Consider the following 21,212-nt stretch of genomic DNA (forward strand, 5'->3'; position numbering starts at 1 on the left):
GATTTTTTAAAGAATATTTTTGAAAAGGATCCACACAAGGCGTGGATTTTTTAAAGAATATTTTTGAAAAGGATCCACACAAGGCGTGGATTTTTTAAAGAATATTTTTGAAAAGGATCCACACAAGGCGTGGATTTTTTAAAGAATATTTTTGAAAAGGATCCACACAAGGCGTGGATTTTTTAAAGAATATTTTTGAAAAGGATCCACACAAGGCGTGGATTTTTTAAAGAATATTTTTGAAAAGGATCCACACAAGGCGTGGATTTTTTAAAGAATATTTTTGAAAAGGATCCACACAAGGCGTGGATTTTTTAAAGAATATTTTTGAAAAGGATCCACACAAGGCGTGGATTTTTTAAAGAATATTTTTGAAAAGGATCCACACAAGGCGTGGATTTTTTAAAGAATATTTTTGAAAAGGATCCACACAAGGCGTGGATTTTTTAAAGAATATTTTTGAAAAGGATCCACACAAGGCGTGGATTTTTTAAAGAATATTTTTGAAAAGGATCCACACAAGGCGTGGATTTTTTAAAGAATATTTTTGAAAAGGATCCACACAAGGCGTGGATTTTTTAAAGAATATTTTTGAAAAGGATCCACACAAGGCGTGGATTTTTTAAAGAATATTTTTGAAAAGGATCCACACAAGGCGTGGATTTTTTAAAGAATATTTTTGAAAAGGATCCACACAAGGCGTGGATTTTTTAAAGAATATTTTTGAAAAGGATCCACACAAGGCGTGGATTTTTTAAAGAATATTTTTGAAAAGGATCCACACAAGGCGTGGATTTTTTAAAGAATATTTTTGAAAAGGATCCACACAAGGCGTGGATTTTTTAAAGAATATTTTTGAAAAGGATCCACACAAGGCGTGGATTTTTTAAAGAATATTTTTGAAAAGGATCCACACAAGGCGTGGATTTTTTAAAGAATATTTTTGAAAAGGATCCACACAAGGCGTGGATTTTTTAAAGAATATTTTTGAAAAGGATCCACACAAGGCGTGGATTTTTTAAAGAATATTTTTGAAAAGGATCCACACAAGGCGTGGATTTTTTAAAGAATATTTTTGAAAAGGATCCACACAAGGCGTGGATTTTTTAAAGAATATTTTTGAAAAGGATCCACACAAGGCGTGGATTTTTTAAAGAATATTTTTGAAAAGGATCCACACAAGGCGTGGATTTTTTAAAGAATATTTTTGAAAAGGATCCACACAAGGCGTGGATTTTTTAAAGAATATTTTTGAAAAGGATCCACACAAGGCGTGGATTTTTTAAAGAATATTTTTGAAAAGGATCCACACAAGGCGTGGATTTTTTAAAGAATATTTTTGAAAAGGATCCACACAAGGCGTGGATTTTTTAAAGAATATTTTTGAAAAGGATCCACACAAGGCGTGGATTTTTTAAAGAATATTTTTGAAAAGGATCCACACAAGGCGTGGATTTTTTAAAGAATATTTTTGAAAAGGATCCACACAAGGCGTGGATTTTTTAAAGAATATTTTTGAAAAGGATCCACACAAGGCGTGGATTTTTTAAAGAATATTTTTGAAAAGGATCCACACAAGGCGTGGATTTTTTAAAGAATATTTTTGAAAAGGATCCACACAAGGCGTGGATTTTTTAAAGAATATTTTTGAAAAGGATCCACACAAGGCGTGGATTTTTTAAAGAATATTTTTGAAAAGGATCCACACAAGGCGTGGATTTTTTAAAGAATATTTTTGAAAAGGATCCACACAAGGCGTGGATTTTTTAAAGAATATTTTTGAAAAGGATCCACACAAGGCGTGGATTTTTTAAAGAATATTTTTGAAAAGGATCCACACAAGGCGTGGATTTTTTAAAGAATATTTTTGAAAAGGATCCACACAAGGCGTGGATTTTTTAAAGAATATTTTTGAAAAGGATCCACACAAGGCGTGGATTTTTTAAAGAATATTTTTGAAAAGGATCCACACAAGGCTTGGATTTTTTAAAGAATATTTTTGAAAAGGATCCACACAAGGCGTGGATTTTTTAAAGAATATTTTTCGAAAATTTTGTCAACTTACTATTAAATGAGATCTTCGTATATCATCGGTGTCCATATCTAAAATCTCATCAATATCCACATCAATGGCTTCGGTCTGAAATTGAAAAAAAAACCAAACAAACAAAAACAACAATTAGCAATTATTCATCAGCGACAAAACATAAGAAGAGGAAGAAGAAAAAAATACAACAAACTATGGAAAATAACCAACAAACAATTATAAAAAATTGAAACAAATTTAAAACTCGAAAAAAGTAAATAAATAAACTTTACGTAAAAAATTAACAATAACAAAAAATACAACAACAATAAGTTCAACAGACGACAATGAAGTATAAATGTCGCCAGTCTCTCAATTTGAAATAATAAAAAAACAAACAATTTTTTTTTGAAACCTACCGGCGGATCAAACAATTTCTGCAATTCATCGTACAGCCACATTTCAACGGCCAAACGCTTGCGTATCAAGCTCATCTGATGTGAACCATATTTGGCGGTGAGGAACTTTTCGCGACGCTCTTTGACTTCGGAGCCCTTTTCATTGAAGTTCACTCGCAAATTGGTCCGATTTGGTGAACGTTCAGTGTCGTTCATTTGTTCAAGACTGCACTGCATCTTTGGTATGGTTGTTGGTGTTGTTGTTGTTCTTAGACTGGGGGTGATTTGACAACAACTAGATTAGTTGTTGTTGGTGTTGTTGTTTTTATTATTAATTCTAGTCTAAAAAAGAAGTTGGCGTTGTTGTTATTTTATAAAGTCTTCCGTCTTCCGAGGGAGATATCTCTGCTGAGTATTTTTCGTGGTGTGTCTGTGTGTGGGAGGGCGGCCTGATGCTGATTTATGTCCACTTCAATTTGTATTTCAACTGAAATTGAAAGAAAAAAAAACAAGAGGAAATAAAATTAAAATTAATTGAATTCGAGTTTCGATATTGGGTTGGTAATTTAATTAACTGAGTGATTGATTGATGGAGGCAATATGGTGCAGATTAAATGGAACAATAGCAGATTGGGGGAATTTTAAAATAATTTTTTTTTCAAGGCTGTATAAAAGGCGTGGATTTTTAAACATTTTTTTCAAGGCCCTATAAGAGGCGTGGATTTTTAAACAAATTTTTCAAGGATTTTTTAAAGAATATTTTTTCAAGGCTCCATAAGAGGCGTGGATTTTTTAAAGAATATTTTTTCAAGGCTCCATAAGAGGCGTGGATTTTTTAAAGAATATTTTTTCAAGGCTCCATAAGAGGCGTGGATTTTTTAAAGAATATTTTTTCAAGGCTCCATAAGAGGCGTGGATTTTTTAAAGAATATTGTTTTCAATATTCCATAAGAAGCGTAGGGGATGATAAATACCAAGCATGGCGAAGTCCAGGCTGATGTTTATCTCTCTTTCATCTCAATTGTGGACACTGACCTCCCCGTGGTGCCACCTGGGGTAGCTATTTTCATCACCCGATGAAATAGTGAGCTAATATGTGCCGCGAGTACACCCATAAGAACTATAAAAAATGGGTTGAGGCGTCGGGTTAGTTGCACACACTCGGAAACCCCCTCTTACTATGAAAAAGCAACCATAAAGAAAACCAACCTCCCCCAATGATGACGACCGCAAACGTATAAAGGACCATGATCTTCGAATCTGCACTTGGCATGTGCGCACATTGTACAGAAGATGCGCAGTGTTCGCTTTGGCGGATGTACTCAAGAAGTACATAGCCGATATTATTGCCTTACATGAAATGCGATGGAAAGGGTCTGGCGTAAGTAAATCAGATGACTACGCCTTGTATTATAGCTGCCATGAAACGAGACATGAATTTGGTTGCAGATTTATGGTTAACAGGAGAATAAAAGACCTCGTCTACAGATTCACTCCAGTAGATGAGCGAATTGCTATGATCCGTATAAAAGCGAAGTTCTTCTACATCAGTCTTATTTGCGCCCATGCTCCAACCGCAGACAAAGATGAACAGGCCAAAGACATATTTTACGAACGCCTAGAAACAGCATATGATCGCTGCCCTGGCCATGACATTAAAATTCAGCTAGGAGATTTTAATGCAAAAATCGGAAGGGAAAATATCTTTGGTCCCACCGTCGAAAAATTCAGCCTCCATAAAGATATATCAGACAACGGCATGAGGTTGATTGAATTCGCCGCATCAAAAAACATGGTAGTTAGCAGCACCAGATTCAATCATCTCGATATACACAAGGCCATTTGGATTTCTCCAGATTGAACAAAGAGAAATCAAATCGATCATGTTGTGATAGACTGAAGGCATTCTTCCAGTGTTTTAGACGTCCGATCGACCCGAGGAGCGAATATCGATTCGGACCAACACCTTGTGGCAGCCAAGGTTCGAACTCGTCTTAATGTTGCAGCAAAGGTGCGATCTAACACAACACGGAAACTTGACGTCGAAAAGCTGTAAACAGAACAGGTAGTCGAGGCCTACTCCGCTCAACTTACCCAACTGCTTGACGAAAGTACCCCTTGTCCCGATAATACAAACTGCAGCAAAAGCAACACTTGGGTACCAAAGACCACCATCAAGAAATCCGTGGTACGATCAGGAGTGTCGTAATGCTACTGATATGAAAAACACAGCGTATAGGGCAACCCTACGGACATTATCAATTCGTAATGCGATGGAGAACTATCGGGAGAAAAGGAGAGAGGAGAAACGTGTTTTCAGAAAAAAGAAGAAAGAACAAGAAACTGTTAGGAAATTTAGATGTACAGGAGTGAGAATGAAGTCCGAAAATTCTACCAACGGGTAAAACATCAACCCGAAGGCTTTGGTTCCGGCACATCCTTCTGTAGAGATGAAGAAGGAAACCTGGTGACAGATAAAGACAGTGTGCTTAGGATCTGGAAGGGGCAGTTTGAAATGATTCTGGTATCAAGTAGTGGCGATAAAGAAGATACCAATAATAGATGACGGTATAGAGTGTATACCACCTAGCCAAGATGAAGTCAGAATAGCAATCAATCGGCTGAAGAATATTAAAGCAGCAGGTGCCGATTTGTTACAAGCCGAACTATTCAAGACTGGTGGTCAGATGGTGGTAAGGAGCATGCACCAGCTGATTAGTACAATTTGGCTAGAGGAATATATGCCCAATGATTGGAACCTCAGCATCCTGTATCCCGTGCACAAAAAAGGATACAAGAAGATATGTGCCAACTATAGAGGAATAAGTCTCCTTCCCATCGTATAAAAAGTGCTATCCAGTGCTGTGTGAACGACTGAAGCCAATGGTCAATGACATTATTGGACCATACCAATGTGGCTTCAGACCTGGCAAATTCACCATTGACTAGATTTCCACTCTGCGCCAAATCCTGGAAAACCCCACGAAAAACACATCGACACATTCCACCTATTCTTTGACTATAAAGCCCCATTCGACAGCCCTATCCGTTCAGAGGTGTTTAAAGCCACGTCTGCGTTTGACATTCCTGCAAAGTTAATACGGCTATGCAGGATAACATTAACTGTCACAAGATCAGCAGTTAAATTCGGAAAGGACCTCTCGGAGCCCTTTAATACCGAACGAGTATTCAGACAAGGTGACAGTTTGCCGTGTGATATTTTTAACATCCTGCTGGAAAAGATCATACGAGAGGCAAAAGTGAACAGAAATGGCACCAAACAACACATGTTACTCGCCTACGCCGATGACATCGACATAATGGGTCGAACACTGAGAGCGGTAACAGTCATCTTGAACAAATTGAGAAGGAGTCTGCCAAAGTGGGTCTGGCAATAAACGGCGAGAAGACAAAGCTGATGGTATCAACGCGCAAGACGTTCAGTAGACTGTGGAACTTAAGAACTACAGCTTCGATGTAGTTAAGGGTTTTATATACCTTGCCATAAATAAAACGAATAAGATCAGTTTTGAAATTTGGAGAAGGATAGTGATGGCCAACAGATGCTACAATGGTCTGAACAAACCACTCAAAAGCAAGGCCACCTCCCGCCAGACCAAACTCACACTCTAAAAGACGCTGATACTACCCGTGTTGTTATATGGATCTGAAGCATGGGTACTTGTGCAAGCAGATGAGGCAGCTCATGGAGTGTTTGAGAGGAAAATTCTCCGAAAGATTTATGGGCCGATCTGCGTTGACGGTTAATATCGGCGTCGAATGAACCATGAGTTGTACCAGCTATTCTCGGACATCGACATTGTTAGACGTATTGAGCTGCAGCGACTACGTTGGCTAGTTCATGTTGTGAGAATGGATGAAGATGTCCCAGCCCAGAAGGCATATAAAAGCGAACCAGCTGATGGTTCACGCAGAAGGGGAAGGCCACGAATAAGATAGAAAGATCAAGTGGAAGACAATATTGCCGAATATGATCTTTCAAACTGGAAAAACTACACAAAAGACCGACGCGCCTGGAAATCTCGGCTTATGGAACGAAAGCTCTGTCACAACCCAGCTAAGTAAGTAAGTACAAAAGGCGTGGTTTTTTTATATAATTTTTCCAAGACTCTACCAAAGGCGTGGATTTTTTAAAATAATTTTTCCAAGGCTCTACCAAAGGCGTGGGTTTTTTAAATATTTTTAGGATTCTTAAGATTCCATCTGACTCATTTCTTTCACATCATCTCAAAAATAATTTCTCATAATCCCTTCTCTTTGTTATTCTCATTTCCTCCTAATCTGACAATAAACCGTGGTAATAAAAAAATTGTTTTCCTATTTACAAATCTATGCGCAGCAGTGTTGTTGATTTTGTTGGCGTCATGTCACTTCAGTGACTAATACCCGATATCTGTCAAACGACATGTTAACGACAAACATTAAGCCAAGACATAAAACAGACAGACGCATGTCACCACCACCAACACCGCCAAGTGGTCTTGTGGCCGGCCACAAGACAATGACGGTGACGACGAAGTGGACGTTAAGAAAGCCGAAAGGGGGATATGCCTCACGCATTAACTAAATGAGTCACTCCATCACAATTGTGGTCAACACGATTCACTTCCAACCTAAAATTTTGAATATTCACAAGTCATTCAAAAAAGAAAAAATATGGAAACCAGAAACAAAAGTCAGCAGATTACGAGAATAAATAAGGAATCATTTCTTATTTTATGTGCTACTTTTTGGAAGGCGGAGAGAAATTAACCTGGAGCCCAATACTGCTGCTGCGTGTTAAGAACAATAAGAAAGTGAGTCATTCCGAAAAAATCTTCAACAGGTTTCCTGCAACAAAGAGGGAAACTCCTTTAATGCGAAACTAAAAGAACAAAAGGCGACAGTGGGGCAAATTGAAAGAGGATGACAGAAGAGTGAAACATGGATCCGATTTTTGGCAAGGATAATCGACTCCTAGACATAATGAAAAATAACCTTCTCTCCCATTATTATACCTCATTTTGTTGTGCCATTACATAGCGTATTTAAAATTTACCTCCAGACCCCTTCTTCTGTTAACATGTCGTGTATGATGACGATGATGATATATTTTTTTTATTTTCCCTGGAAAAATTCCATGCATTTTTCTCAGCCCATAACATTACAGAATGAGAGAATATAATATTTTTTTGAATATAAAATTTTTATGCAAATTTAATTGTGGCAAGAACACGTCATAGGCAGGCAGGCTGCTAGTCATCAACAAGAACATCACAGAACCACCGCAGGAGAAGAAGCCACAATTACCAAACTGCAGTCAAGGAACACTTCACACACTGCAACAAGTTGTAGTTGTTGTAAAATACCTTAGTGTTGTTGCTAATTGTTATGCAGATTTACAGTAAACTACAAACTACTAAAAAGCATATCAGTAAGAAGAAGCAACAATGAGGAGCCAAGGAGGCAGTTCCCGAGCCACCTAGTTAGTAAGATTGTGGGAAGTGAATAGGGATGACGATGGAGAAAAAAATAATTTAAGGAACCATGATAAGCGAGGTTTTTTTAAAGAATATTTTTTCAAGGGTCTAACCAAGGCGTTGATTTTGATTCCTTAATGTAAACCCATCTCAATATTTAGTAGTGAATAAATAAACCTAAGCCGTTATCATTACCTGTGTTCTTCAACTTCAGTGCATTAATCGACAGACAATTTTCTTGAAGCACACAATAATTCTCATTCACTTCATAGTACCATACAGATATATGTTCCACTTTTCTCGCTCATAGCCAGCTCCCAGCTCTTTACAAGCTCCCCGTTCTTTACAAGCTCCCCGCTCTTTGCAAGCTCCTCGTTCTTTGCCAGCTCATCGATCATAGCTAGCTCCACACTAATAACCACTAACAGAACCCTCAAACCCTGAAAAACTCTGAAAAACGATCACCAACGAGCCAACGGTAGATCCTAGTACCGACAGCAGCTACAACGAGCGACTGTAGCCAACGGATCACCAACGAGCCTACGGTAGCCCCATATCCAACGTTTGCAACGGATCACCAACAAGCCGACGGTAGCCAGCCCATATCCAACGTTCCGACAGCAGCTATCCGAGTATCTTTGAGCCGGCTATAGCCAGCCGATCTTCAACGAGCCGAAGTCAGCTAGCCGAGTATGTTCGAGCCGACTGTAGCCAGCTGATCACCAACCAGCCGAGGGTAGCCACTGGATCATCAACGAGCCCACATCAACTAGCCGAGTATCTTTGAGCCGACTGCAGCCAGCCGTTCTTCAAAGAGCCGAAATCAGCTAGCCGAGTTTCTTCGAGCCGACTGCAGCCAGCGGATCAACAACGAGCCGTCCGTAGCCAGTCGATCTTCAACGTACCGAAGATTGAGCCGGCTGTAACCAGCCTATTTTCAACGAGCCGACATCAGCTTGCTGAGTATCTCCGAGCCGACTGTAGCCAGCCGATATCCAACGTACCGACAGCAGCTAAAGTATCTTCACATCCGACTGTATTCTTCATACGAGCCGACAAGCTAGCTGAGTATTATAGTAAAGTTGCCAGTCGATCTTCAAAGAGCCGACATCAGCTAGCCGAATATCTTCCAGCCGACTGTAGCCAGCCGATCTTCAACGAGACGAAATCAGCTAGCCGAGTACCTTCGAGACGATTGTAACCAGCCGTACACCTTCGAGCCGACCACAACAAACCCAAATAATTTTTTACGAAGACATCATTTTTTACTCAATGACTAAAAAAGCCGTAAAACATTCCATAGCTACCATTACTGATTAGCAGATTCCAACATAAAAGCTTATCTCACATCCAAACTATTATTCATATTGTAAACACCAGAGTATTATAGTAAAGATTGAAATTGTAATCACTCGTGTTTATACTATCCACCGCTATCCACCCCGTGGGCATGAAAATAAAACCATCGAAAAGTCAACTTTACTATGAGACCGCTTTTGAACATGTGACTGGTTCGACAGTTATTCTATGGCTACTTCATTCATTTTTATTTCAGTTAAGTAGATGATTAGTCTGCTGAAGCCTGTTCTAGGTGGCGGGGCTGCTGCCATCTACCGTTATCTAGAAACAACGTTCCATGAATTGTGTGCAGTGGTTGGAGTCCTTACTTATTTAATGTTCTAATTTTCCTCTGCGTGGCGCTATGTCTTGTCATTAATATGTTGTGTTATCCTCATGTGTTAAAGTTTATGTCAAATTTAGAATGTTAGAGATCTTCGGATGCATTTGTAGGCAGGATGCCACTGTGGGCAATATGTAATTCATAATCATACAAATATGGGATAAATCTATAAAAGATTTGTTCTTCCTCAGCAGAGATTAGAACCCGGAATCCATTGGTTTGTGAATTGTTTTATATCCCAAAACTTTCTGGAGCTTTTTAATTTCCTCATTCCTAATCGACATCCCTAAACCCACCAGCCACTCTGTGTGATGATATGATGTTAAACAATATGTTTTAAATGATGATGTTACCCACTCTTCCAACCAGCCTGGCAGCAGCAACAAATATGATTTGTTTGCTGCGATATCTTTGGAATAATTAAGACTTGCAACAATTACCGCTTGCAAAAGAATCTCCTAGTATGCCGGAAAGTAAATATATGTGTTATTCACACACATACATACCTCTTAAATCAATCTTAAATAACTCTGAACAACTACTTGACTTGATGATTGACTAAGTGACATTATATTGCAGTAGGGGAAAACTTTGTGGTACATCCTCCACCTCCTGATTTTGTTGCAACAACAACATGATCATGTGTAAATTTACAACTTCGACAAGCGGTGTGTTGCATAATAATTACTACTAAATTATAATATTACCGCCATCGGAGAACAAGTTGTCTAACTTAGCAGGTCTTTTGTGTTTTAAAAACAATGGTCATGAAATTCCCACCCTAGATCAGATTTGAAAAAGCACTCGACTTCTTGGAGGTATGGAAAAATGCAGTTAGAGTTTGTGAGAAGATTTTAGAGGAACAAAAAAAAATATTAGCATGACGAAGTCATATTTCACAAAGTTATGTACCTGACATTTTAGCAGAATAAATATGACACGTTTTGTAGGCAAGTTTGCAACAATGATGTTGATGGGTTGTTTTCTTTTTCCAGTGAGAATTCAAACATTTGAGAGCTTTTGAGCCGTAGATACAACTTCGAAATCTTCAGGGGTTATTGAATCTGTTCACTTAGTGGAGCTTTAAAAACTTCCACGTTCTTCTAGAGCGTTTTAAACTGAAATAGGTCCTTTGTTCAGGTTTCCTTGTTGTTCTCTATGTTAGAAGCGATGGGAAGGAATAGCTACCATAGCAGATCCCAAAACTATGTACTGTACTCGTCTGCGAAACTATATATGGTGACTATATATCGTACACGTTTGTTTAATAAATTAGGGTCATAAATGTGGTTTCTTAGATGACATTTGAATAGAAAGGAGTAGCTACCATAACAGATCAATTAAAAATCTTTTTCAAGATATTCACTTCCCACCTCCATTGTTATCAAGAAATTTCGATTTTCTTATATATAATTCAGGGACATATTTATAACTATATTTTCTATTTTTTCTTCTTTTCCCGGTGACTGACCTCCACAAAAATTTACAATTATTTTTATTAATTTGTTTTTTCTTTTCGGAATTATATACCTTAACTGTTGCATTGAGGCTTGACGAAACATTGCTATCACTTCGGTAGTAGTAACAGTGATATTGCTGTCACCAAACCAATTAAATTGTCAAATTATTGTGACAACCCACTCAAGCGCTAATAACTTCAACATTAAAACTAAACGAACAACAACAAAATAAATAATAAATAAACATAAAAATTACAAAATGTTCATTTCCCATTGTCATATTCATTCCTTTGCCTTTCGCAACAAATTTTATTTATAAGTATTATTATTTTTTGTGGGAATAATGTTAGCTGAAGTGGTATAATTTTTACACTCGAAGAAAAATTACAATCATTTAAGTTCTGGCGAAATATGTGGCCTGTTCCCTAACTCGAAAAAATTTTTCCCGTAATTTGAAATTTGGCTACACGCATTTCTATGGTCCAATGACAACCTCTATTGAAATTGGCAAAAATCGGTTTAGATTTAGACATAGCTGTTATATATATTTTCGTCAGATCTCATGTAAATGGTGAATGGTGAAATTTTGTGTGTAAATTTCAAGGACCATAAATATGCATGGATCTTTCTAAGGAATATGTTTTCAAGGACCATAATCTGCAACTCCATCGACACTTCTTTTTGACGGAAGTCATCCATTTTTACCTTCGTGGCTACATCAACAAAAAGAAGTTGTCGCATCTGAGGCTCGGAAACCCCAACAGTTATTGTTGAGAAAGAAGCCTCTCTATCTTCCTTAACTTGTTACTGCTGCTTTGTGCGGTTTATTGTTCGGTGGTGTCGTTGCACCTTGCTTTTTTCCAAAATGTGGGCCAATCAGAAGTTATTAGGTATGGATTCCGCTACTTAGAGTTGGTTACTTATTGATTTACAAATTTTCCAAATGGTTTCATCATAATTGTGATTAGATGAAATTGTCTCAATCGCTTTTGGTCGAAAAAAAATTCGAAGAACATTTCAATTAGTCAAATTTTTGACGTAGGAAAGTCTATATATTGTCTCGCGAGCCATAATGTCGTATATAAAGTAAAAAATCAGCAACCCCTAATTTTCAGGCTTTAAAATATGCATCCTTTGTTTTCCTATTCATTATACCCTTAGCCACAAGGTCATCTTGATATAGACCATAGACCAAATTCGTTTCAGGAGTTCATATAGAAGAGTATGTCAGGTTGATAGGTCTGATAACTCGCAAAGGGTGTAACCGTTTTGGTCCATACATTGCACATTGACGGTTTCCTTCCAAATTTAGATAAAGTTCAGAAAATTATAATTTTCTTTCCACTTTATGGTGAAAAATCCGCCTTTTGAAAAACAATCTTGTAAAATGAAATGAAATGAACTGTACGAATCGAGGGAAAAGAGTGCCTTTGACAAAAAAGAACAGGACGAATTGGTTTCGAATGACTTCCGCATATATTGTATTATTTCTCTCCAAAATTAATGATTGTTTCTAGGTAACCATAGATGGCTGTCCCATCACCTAGGAGAGACTACATCATACCAATAATTTACATAGCTAGAATATAAAGCAATGGTTAAAGAAAATAGCACAAGGGCTAATCTGGTCAGATGAGGATGCTTTATGGAGCCATATTCTCCCAAGAGGAGAAAAAAGACTGCATTTGAAGAAAAGGGCAGAGAACAAATCGGTAAAATCGTTGATAAAACCCCAATGAATTACTTTCGAATTGCTTCCACAGATACTTTACGTGTCGGACTACAAACCGGAGGAGGAAGAATTCTTTCATAGAGGTTTTCGAATATTTGTAAAATTATGTGTGAAATCAAAGTCGAAAAGTCATGGATTACCTTCGAATGACTTCCGAAGGTACTGTATTCTGGTCCCAATAAACGAGGCTTTTACCTCCCATATGAAATTCATCGGAAGCCCGATGACACTCCAATAACCAACCTCAGAATGGTAAACACAAAATACAACAAACAATGATAGAACTCCACCCAGACCATAATGGCAACAAAAAATAAGCAAGGACTCCACTACTGCACAAATTTCAAGTCGGTGTTGTTTATAAGCAACGATAGATGGCATCCTCATGAATCGGAGTATATCGATCGATTTCTTAAACACAAAGAATTTTCCTCGAGTGTATATTAATGCTGAACACATATCAACAATACCATGTTTTAATGATATTTGATCTAATATTTAGTTCGCTGTTATTTAATACTTTGCCTGCATGCTGGTAATTATGGGAACTTTTTTCAATAAAAAACGCAAACCTAAACAATGTGCCAGAGGAAAGTCGTCAGCATTTGACTCCGATATCAATATTTGCAATAGGTACAAGAGAGTGTTTATTTAATACTGAGTTTAAAACTTGCAAAATTGGAAGGTTGTTATGGGCACCTAAGTACCCCGTGAGATGTAGCGCTTAGAGAATACAGTTCACTCCATAGATGATTAAGAACCGATTACGTTACTTTATAGACAGATAACCTCCCGATATTCTTTAATATACAGAAGACCTTCTGGAGGCCTTTATAGACAGACGACCTTTTAAGGTTATCAACATGTTCTAGGACCTTTTGAATATCTTCTGAAGGATCTGAAGTTCTTCTATAGACAGAGGAAAGAAAAAAAATAGTATTCAAAAAATCCATCTTATTGGTCGTATTGTTTCTGAGTAATATTCTTCAGGCATTAGTTTTTTGTTAGTCGGATGGTCCTTGAAAGAAGTATTAAAAAATCGACTCTCGTTGGTCGAATAGAAATATTCTTCAAAAAAATCCAAGGTGGGTTGATCTTTAAAAAAAAATTATTGAAAAAATCTAAATTAACGACCTCCATATGTCTTTTATTAGTAGACCACTATAGGCCTTCTGTACATAGAAGATCTCCAACGGTTTTCTATAAAAATACCACCATATTATTTTACATATACCCAATTTATTAAAGACTTTTGGAGGTCCTCCATACATTGTAGACCCCCCTTAGGTCTTCTATAGATTTTCTATACTCCATACTTTTACTATACTTTGGAGGCTATAATTCACTCCATGGATGTTCACCCTAAAAATGGATAAAGCCTAATCTGAAATTTACATGTTTCTTGACAATTGTTTATAGTTTACTTTTAAACTTTATTTCCTCTATTATAAAATTATACTAATTTATAAATTATTTTCTTCAAACCACTGTGCACCCTAAAAACCTAATCAAATCGTCCCATCTTTAGTTCTCAATGTTTTATGAAATCGGTTTCCATTATTATTAAAAACCAAAACCATTACCCACCAACAACAAAAAAGCGCAGTCGTGGAAAACGCTGTTTTTGCTACTGGAAATAGGGAAAACATGTTACAGTTACAACATCAAAGAAAACAAAACAACTAGCCAACAACAAATAAATAATTATGTTGTTGTTTAGCAACAACTGTTGCCGCCGTTTGTGGCCGCAATAGTGTAATCATAACAACAACAATAGCAATAACACAATAATGCAACATAAATGCGACTGCATTTACGTATGGGTGTGAGTGAGTGTGTGTGTGTGCGTGTACCACTTATTTATGTTCCTCCTATATTTTTTCTGTGTTACATTATTATTAATAATAACAACAATAACAAAAACAACGAAGAAAATTGTGTCTACTGTGGAGACCTACAAAAAGCTACATTTATGGCTTAGAATTGGTGTTAAAGGAGGGGGACTTTGTGGACAGCTGATGGCTGAGATTGGAGATAATACTATCTCAGAAGGGTATAAATTCATTAAGTAGTTGATAACTTGCTTTGGGGTAAGCATAATTAAATTTTATACCCTATAATAGGAAGACTTTTTAGTAGGACTCCAGAATGTCTTCTGGAGACAGTAGATATTTTGAAGGTTTCTACTCCGCCGGAATACCTCCAGCAGACCTTCCATAAACAGCAGACCTTAATAAGTCTTCCAGCAGACCTTAATAAGTCTTCCAGAGACAGCAGGTCTTCTATAAGAACCCATATAGCCCTCTGATGGTCTTCTAGAGACTGTATGTTTTCTATAGATAGAAGAACTTCTACAGATTTATCTAGAACCACACGAAGCTTTCTATAAACAGAAGTTCTTCTCGAGTATTCTAGAGTCACAATATTCTCGGAAGACCTTCCATAGACGGAAGACCTCCAGAAGGCCTTCCATAAACAGAACGTTCCCTTAGGACCTTTTATAGGCAGAATACCTTTTAAAATTTTTCTAGAGACAAAAGTTCTTCCGAAGATCTTCTATAAATTTAAGGCTTTTAAAATGTCTTATAGAGACAGGTCTTCTATATAGAAAAAACCTGACGGCCCTCGGAGGGTCTTCTACATATCGTATATCTTCTATAGGTAATCTGTAGACAGAAGACCTTCTAGAAGTTCCCATAAACCATAAACAAACATGTCCCCGGGTGATCTTATACAGACAGAAGACCTAGAGACAAAAGTTTTCTAAATACAAAAGTCATCCTGAATCCCTTCTATAATCTGAAGGTCTTCTAAAGACAGAAGTCCTTTTGAAGGTCTTTAAAAAGAGGATTTCCAAAGGTCAGTTACATATAAAAAATGTGCGAAAGGTCTTTTATAGCCAAAAGACTTCACCAAAGACCTAATGGTCTTTGCAGGCAGAAAACCTCTTGAAGGCCTTCCCTAGTCAGGTGACCACCAAAGTAAAAGACCACCTAAAACCTTTAACAAACAAAAGACTTTTTGAAGACCCTATGAAGGTACTCTTTAGTATGACGACCCATAAACAGGATGCCTTCTAACGGACTTCTATAAACCAATATACTTCTTCTATAGCTTGGTGGTTCTCTGCAGACAAAATATCATCTGAAAGTTTTCTTGATATAAAATATATTCTGTAGCTCTTCTACATGCAGAAGGCCTTCTATCGGTATTCTAGAGACAAAAGGCTTCCAAAAGGTGCTCTAAAAATAGGAGACCTTCGCAAGCTTTTTTTTTACAGAAATAAGACCTCATGAAATTCTTCTAAACACATTAGATCTTCTACAGGTCTGCTAGATCTTCTGATTGCCTTATAGAGGTGGGTAGGATTTAAATGTCTTCTAAAGAAAAGATTTTTTAAAGATATTCGATAGAAATAATTTTTTATATACCTTCTGAAGATCTTCTATAAAAATGTCTTCTAAAGATCTACTATAAACAAAAGACTTCTTGCAGGTCTTTTATAAAGAGAAGACATTCTGAAGATCTTCGATAAAAAGTCGTTTTGGACTTTTATAAACACTCGACGTTTTGAGGTCCTCAACAGGTTTTTGATCTCATGTATGTCTTGTATATAGGGAAACCCCTCTAAATAGCTTCTATAGAGAGACGACTTTCTGAAGATTCTGCAGCAGACAGACACGATATAGAAAACATATTTTTCAATAATCTACGAATTTTGGCAGGATGATCCTTTAAAAAATAAACCAAACGAAATTTTTCTCTAAAAATCCTGGAAAATATTCTTTAAAAATTTCGAACTTTTTTGTCGGATGGTCGTTGGAAAACTATTGTTTAAAAATGCAAGCTTGTTGGGGGTTCTTGAAAAACTATTCTTTAAAAATCCACGTCGGATGGCCCTTGATAAAATTTAAAAAAAATCCAAATCTTTAAAAAATCCAAAATTATTGGTCGGATGGTCCTTGAACAAATAGTCCTCAAAAACTTAAATAATCGTCAATAAAACTAGTGGCATGGTCCTTTAAAAAATATTCTCCTAAAAATCATGGATTAAATATATCGGATCGGATTCTCCTCGAAAAAAAATTCTTCAAAAAATCCGACTTTTTAGTCGGGTGGTCCACATTGGATGGTTCTAAAAAATATTGTTTAAAAAATTCACATCGGTTGATCTTTGAAAATATATTCTTCAAATATCCGATCTTAGTGGTCGGATGGCCCTTGAAAAAATATTCTCTAAAAATCCTGTATTATTGACAGAAAAAAATATTTTTCAAAAAATTCGAACTTGTTAGTCAGATGTCCTTGAATAAATATTCTTCAAAATATCCATACCAGATGAGCTTCAGAAAATATTCTTTAAAAATCCAAATTTATTGGTCGGATGGTTCAAAAAACCTTTAAAAAGCGTCAAACATCCAGTCGCATGGTCCTTGAAAAATATTCTAAAACAATTTTCAAAAAATTCGAATTTTTAGTCGGATGGTTCTTTAAAATCAAAAAATCTAGATTTTTTTGTGGTCTAGATTTTTAAAAAGTCTACGCTTTTTGAACGAATAATCCTTGAACAAAATTCCTCACTCTTATTACTCGGATGGTCCTTGAAAAATTATACTTAAAAACCCTCTGAAGGCTTTCCACAGGTCGAAGTCTTTTAAAAGGTCGGAGGGCCGTATGGGGCCCTTTTTATTTATTCAAGGCACAAACAATCTTGTAGAGATCTCCTATGAACCGTAGACCTTCTAATGGTACTCGATCTGTAGAATAGTTCCATATGTTTTCTATATAGGCGGTATAGATCCATAAAAATAACATACATAGGTTTCCTTTAATAGTATTGTTAAATAGGTAAGGCCTATGTAGAAAACCTTCGCTGATATTTAGAAGATCTCCATAGGAATTCTTTACATAGGAGACATCCACAGGTCTCCCATATATAGAAGAACTCCATAGGTGTCTTCTATACACAGAAAACCTGCAGAGATTTTGTATAGATTGAAGACCTCCATAGGTTTTCTAAAAATGAAAGGCTTCCAAAGGTCTTTTGTGTATAGAAGACCTCCATATGTCTTCTATTCTTAGCTCATTTATTGTCAGAAGTCCTCCATAGGTCTTCTACACATAGACGACCTCCAATGGACTCCATATATCTTCTATACATAGAAGATCTTCTATTATCTCTCTATAAAAAGAAGCCTTATATAGGTTCTCCAATAAATAAAATCACCTCCATATCCATTTTATACATAAAAATATGTTCTGTGTGTAGAAGACCTGAACAGGTTTTCGATAACAAGAAGATCTCTTCGAGGCACAGCATAATTAAAAAGGTCTCGCAGATTGTCTGTATATAGAATAGATTTTCTAAAAACCGAACATCAACTTTTTTGTATTCTATAGTATAAGAATCTTCTATAGGTCACCTACAGGTCGTTTATGCCCACTCTAATTCACCTTATGTAGAAGAAATAGTTGTTGTTTATCGTTGCCTTTATCAATCTATATCTTTTTTTCTCTTATAAGAATATAAAATTTAAAAATGGAAGACCACAACAAACAACATTGCATTGCTGGCAACCTGCTGTGAAGGCATGCGACGACCAACCGACATAGAGGCCGCCGCAAATCCACTTTGCATAAATACCTTGTTGTTGTTACTGCTGTTTGTATTTTTTTTTTGCTGTTAATATACTTCACATCAAAAGAAGAATGCCACAATCTATTTGTGTGTGTATGCAGTAACTAAAAATACGAATGATAATTATTAGATGTTCATAATTATGTACACAAACAGAAACACACACACACAGTAAAATGGCATGCAACATGTTTCATGCCTATAAATATTGCGTTGTTTTTTCCTGCTAAATGTGGGGAAAATTTGCAAAGAAAGGCGCAAAAAAACATAAAACCATAGTTGAGAAATCACAAGAAATTAAAGAATCACATGGAACTATTAGGTGGGAGAGCGAGGGTGTTATGGCCGGGAAGATTTCATTGACATCAGAGATTTTCTAAAATAAGATATTTAGACTAATTAGATTTTTCCTTTAGACCGGATCCCAGAGGTTCTTTTGCTAGAGGTTCATATTTCCCTTGGGCCCCGTCAGGCTATATAAATTTATATCTTCTAAGGGCCTTATAAAAAACGAGAGGTTTTTTAAAGATCTTCCATACACAATTGTTTTAATACATTGAGAGCATCTAAAGGCATTCGATATACAGCAGGATTTTTAGTGATGTTAACCATTTTCGATGTTTTCCAAAGACTCTAATCCCGCTTTTACCTTAATTTTCATACTGACCCCCTCAATATGCGAAAAAGCATACTATTACAATAATTGCCCAGTCTTTATTTGTCGTTGAGTGCGTTCGAGTATTTCCTCTATTTTCGGTTTCCTTGGCAGAAAATCAAATTATCTTTGCCTTTTCGGTTTAAATGTTCAAGCGTGGTAACTCAATTCGACATACCTTCACACACACATATAGTCTCTGGCTAGAAAAGCCTAACGAAAATAATTCGTTACATTGTACTGACTGACTGTAGGTCTTTGTTTGATATGGCGGAACATTGTTTCGCTATGAAAATATAGCCCAGTGGTAAAAAATTATCAAGCCCTTATATCAATAAAAAAATTTCAATAGGTCTCCTGCACTAAGGGGATCCCACCATAGAATATACCTGAATGTTTTCTGCAAGTCTTCTAGGAATTTATAGAATCTTTCGAGGACATAAAATCTTTCTAAAGAATACCCTCTAGAGGTCGTCTAAACTAACTAGACCTCCATAGAATATACGCGAGTATACCGTCTTGAGAATGTACAGAATCCAGAACGTCTTCTGGAGGTCTTATAGGAACTTCTGGAGGCATTTAGGACAGGAAACATATGTAGTTGTGTTTAGAGACAAAAAATCCTTCTAAAGAATACCTGAATGTCTTCTAGAGACAGATGACCTTCTAAATATCTTTGATACATAGAAGACTTTCATAGTTCTCCTATACTAAAAAGATCTCCATTTTTTGACATTTTATGGGGGAAGCTTACATTCTGAGAATATACAGAATCTTCTAGAGTTAAAAAACTTTTGGAGTTCTTCTAGGACAGAAAACCTTTCTAAAGATCTTTTGGAGACAAAATGTTTTTTATGTGAGAAAAAACGCTTCTGAAGATCTTTTGGAGGCACGGGGTTTTCTAAGACAGAAGAACATATGGAGGCTTTCTAGAGACAAAATACCTACTAAAGTTCTTCTATATACAGAAAACGTCCATAGGTCGTCCATACTAAAAATACCTCCATCTTGAGAATATACAGAATCCTGAAGGTCTTCTGAAGGTCTTTTAGGACAGAAAACCCATATGTATTGGTTTTAGAGACAAGAAAAATGGTCTTCGAGGTAAAAAAAAACCCTTCTAAAGAATACCTGAATAGCTTCTAGAGGCAGAGGACCTTCTAAATGCCTCTGATAAATAAAATACTTAAATAGTTCTCCTGTACTGAAAATATCTATTCGAAGAAAATATACACATTTTTACACATTTTTGATATTATGTGGGGGAATGTATAGGAGGGAGTTTACATCTTGGGAATATACAGAGTCCAGAAAGTTTCCTGGAGACAAAAAGCGGAGATCTTATAGTGTAAAAAATCTTTCTAAAGATATCTTTCTAAAGATACAGGGTATATATTTTGAGAATATACAGAATCCTGAAGGTCTTCTAATGCCTTGTAAAGGGCAGAACATATTTCTAAAGATCTTTTGAGGCAAAATGAATTCCAGGAGACAAAGGTCTACTAGAAACATAAAAAACTTCTGAAGGTCTTCTAATGACAGAGGAACTTCTTAAAGTTTGATATACCTCCATAGTTCATTTTCCTGTACTAAAATAATTTCCATAGGCCGTTTATACTAAGAACACCTTCATAGGTAGTTACATTTGTGATTTAAAACGTTTTAAAAATTTAACCCCCTGGGGGCTTCATCAAGGTTTGGTACAAAAGAACGATATACGATTTTGTGGTAGAGTAGATCGGTAGCCTTAATTTTGGAATTTGATATAATTATAGAAGGAATATTACGATGCACTGGCGGACTATTATAAATAATTGGAGATGTACAGCGTTGCCAAAAAAAATATGAACTTCACATTTTTATAGTGAAAGATGGTCTGATGAATGGAACAGAGTAGTCGATCCAATAGTGGGAAAATTTATTCCTAACCAAGTAAAAACGTTGTTAAGCTCAGGCCAAGTACTTTTACAAAGAAACCCTATGAATGTTTTATATGTATAGGTCTTTATAAAGTGACCTATGGAGGTCTTTCACGATTGGAAGATCTATTGAGGTCTTCTATTTATAAGGGGCCTATTTCATAAAACATCTATATATAGGGGACATATGGATGTCTTATATATTTGCACATCATATGGTGGT

The 21,212-nt window shown here is 36.4% G+C and overlaps 1 protein-coding gene across 1 annotated transcript in view; it reads right to left on the minus strand.

The window, feature by feature from the left end:
- LOC133324346 (protein phosphatase 1 regulatory subunit 14B) overlaps positions 1–2,690 on the minus strand; it is a 153,504-nt gene extending 150,814 nt beyond the window's left edge. The window contains exons 1-2 of the mRNA XM_061533192.1: positions 2,446–2,690; positions 2,066–2,140 (exon numbers count right to left, since the gene is read on the minus strand). Of these exons, the coding sequence (XP_061389176.1) occupies positions 2,066–2,140; positions 2,446–2,661 (291 nt within the window). The 5' untranslated portion in view covers positions 2,662–2,690. The remainder of the gene's footprint in view (positions 1–2,065; positions 2,141–2,445) is intronic.
- Positions 2,691–21,212: the final 18,522 nt, after the last annotated feature.

Source organism: Musca vetustissima, unplaced genomic scaffold (assembly GCF_032173495.1).
Source record: "Musca vetustissima isolate MV318-11 ecotype Yass unplaced genomic scaffold, APGP_CSIRO_Mvet_v1 utg39023, whole genome shotgun sequence".
NCBI lineage: Eukaryota > Metazoa > Arthropoda > Insecta > Diptera > Muscidae > Musca > Musca vetustissima.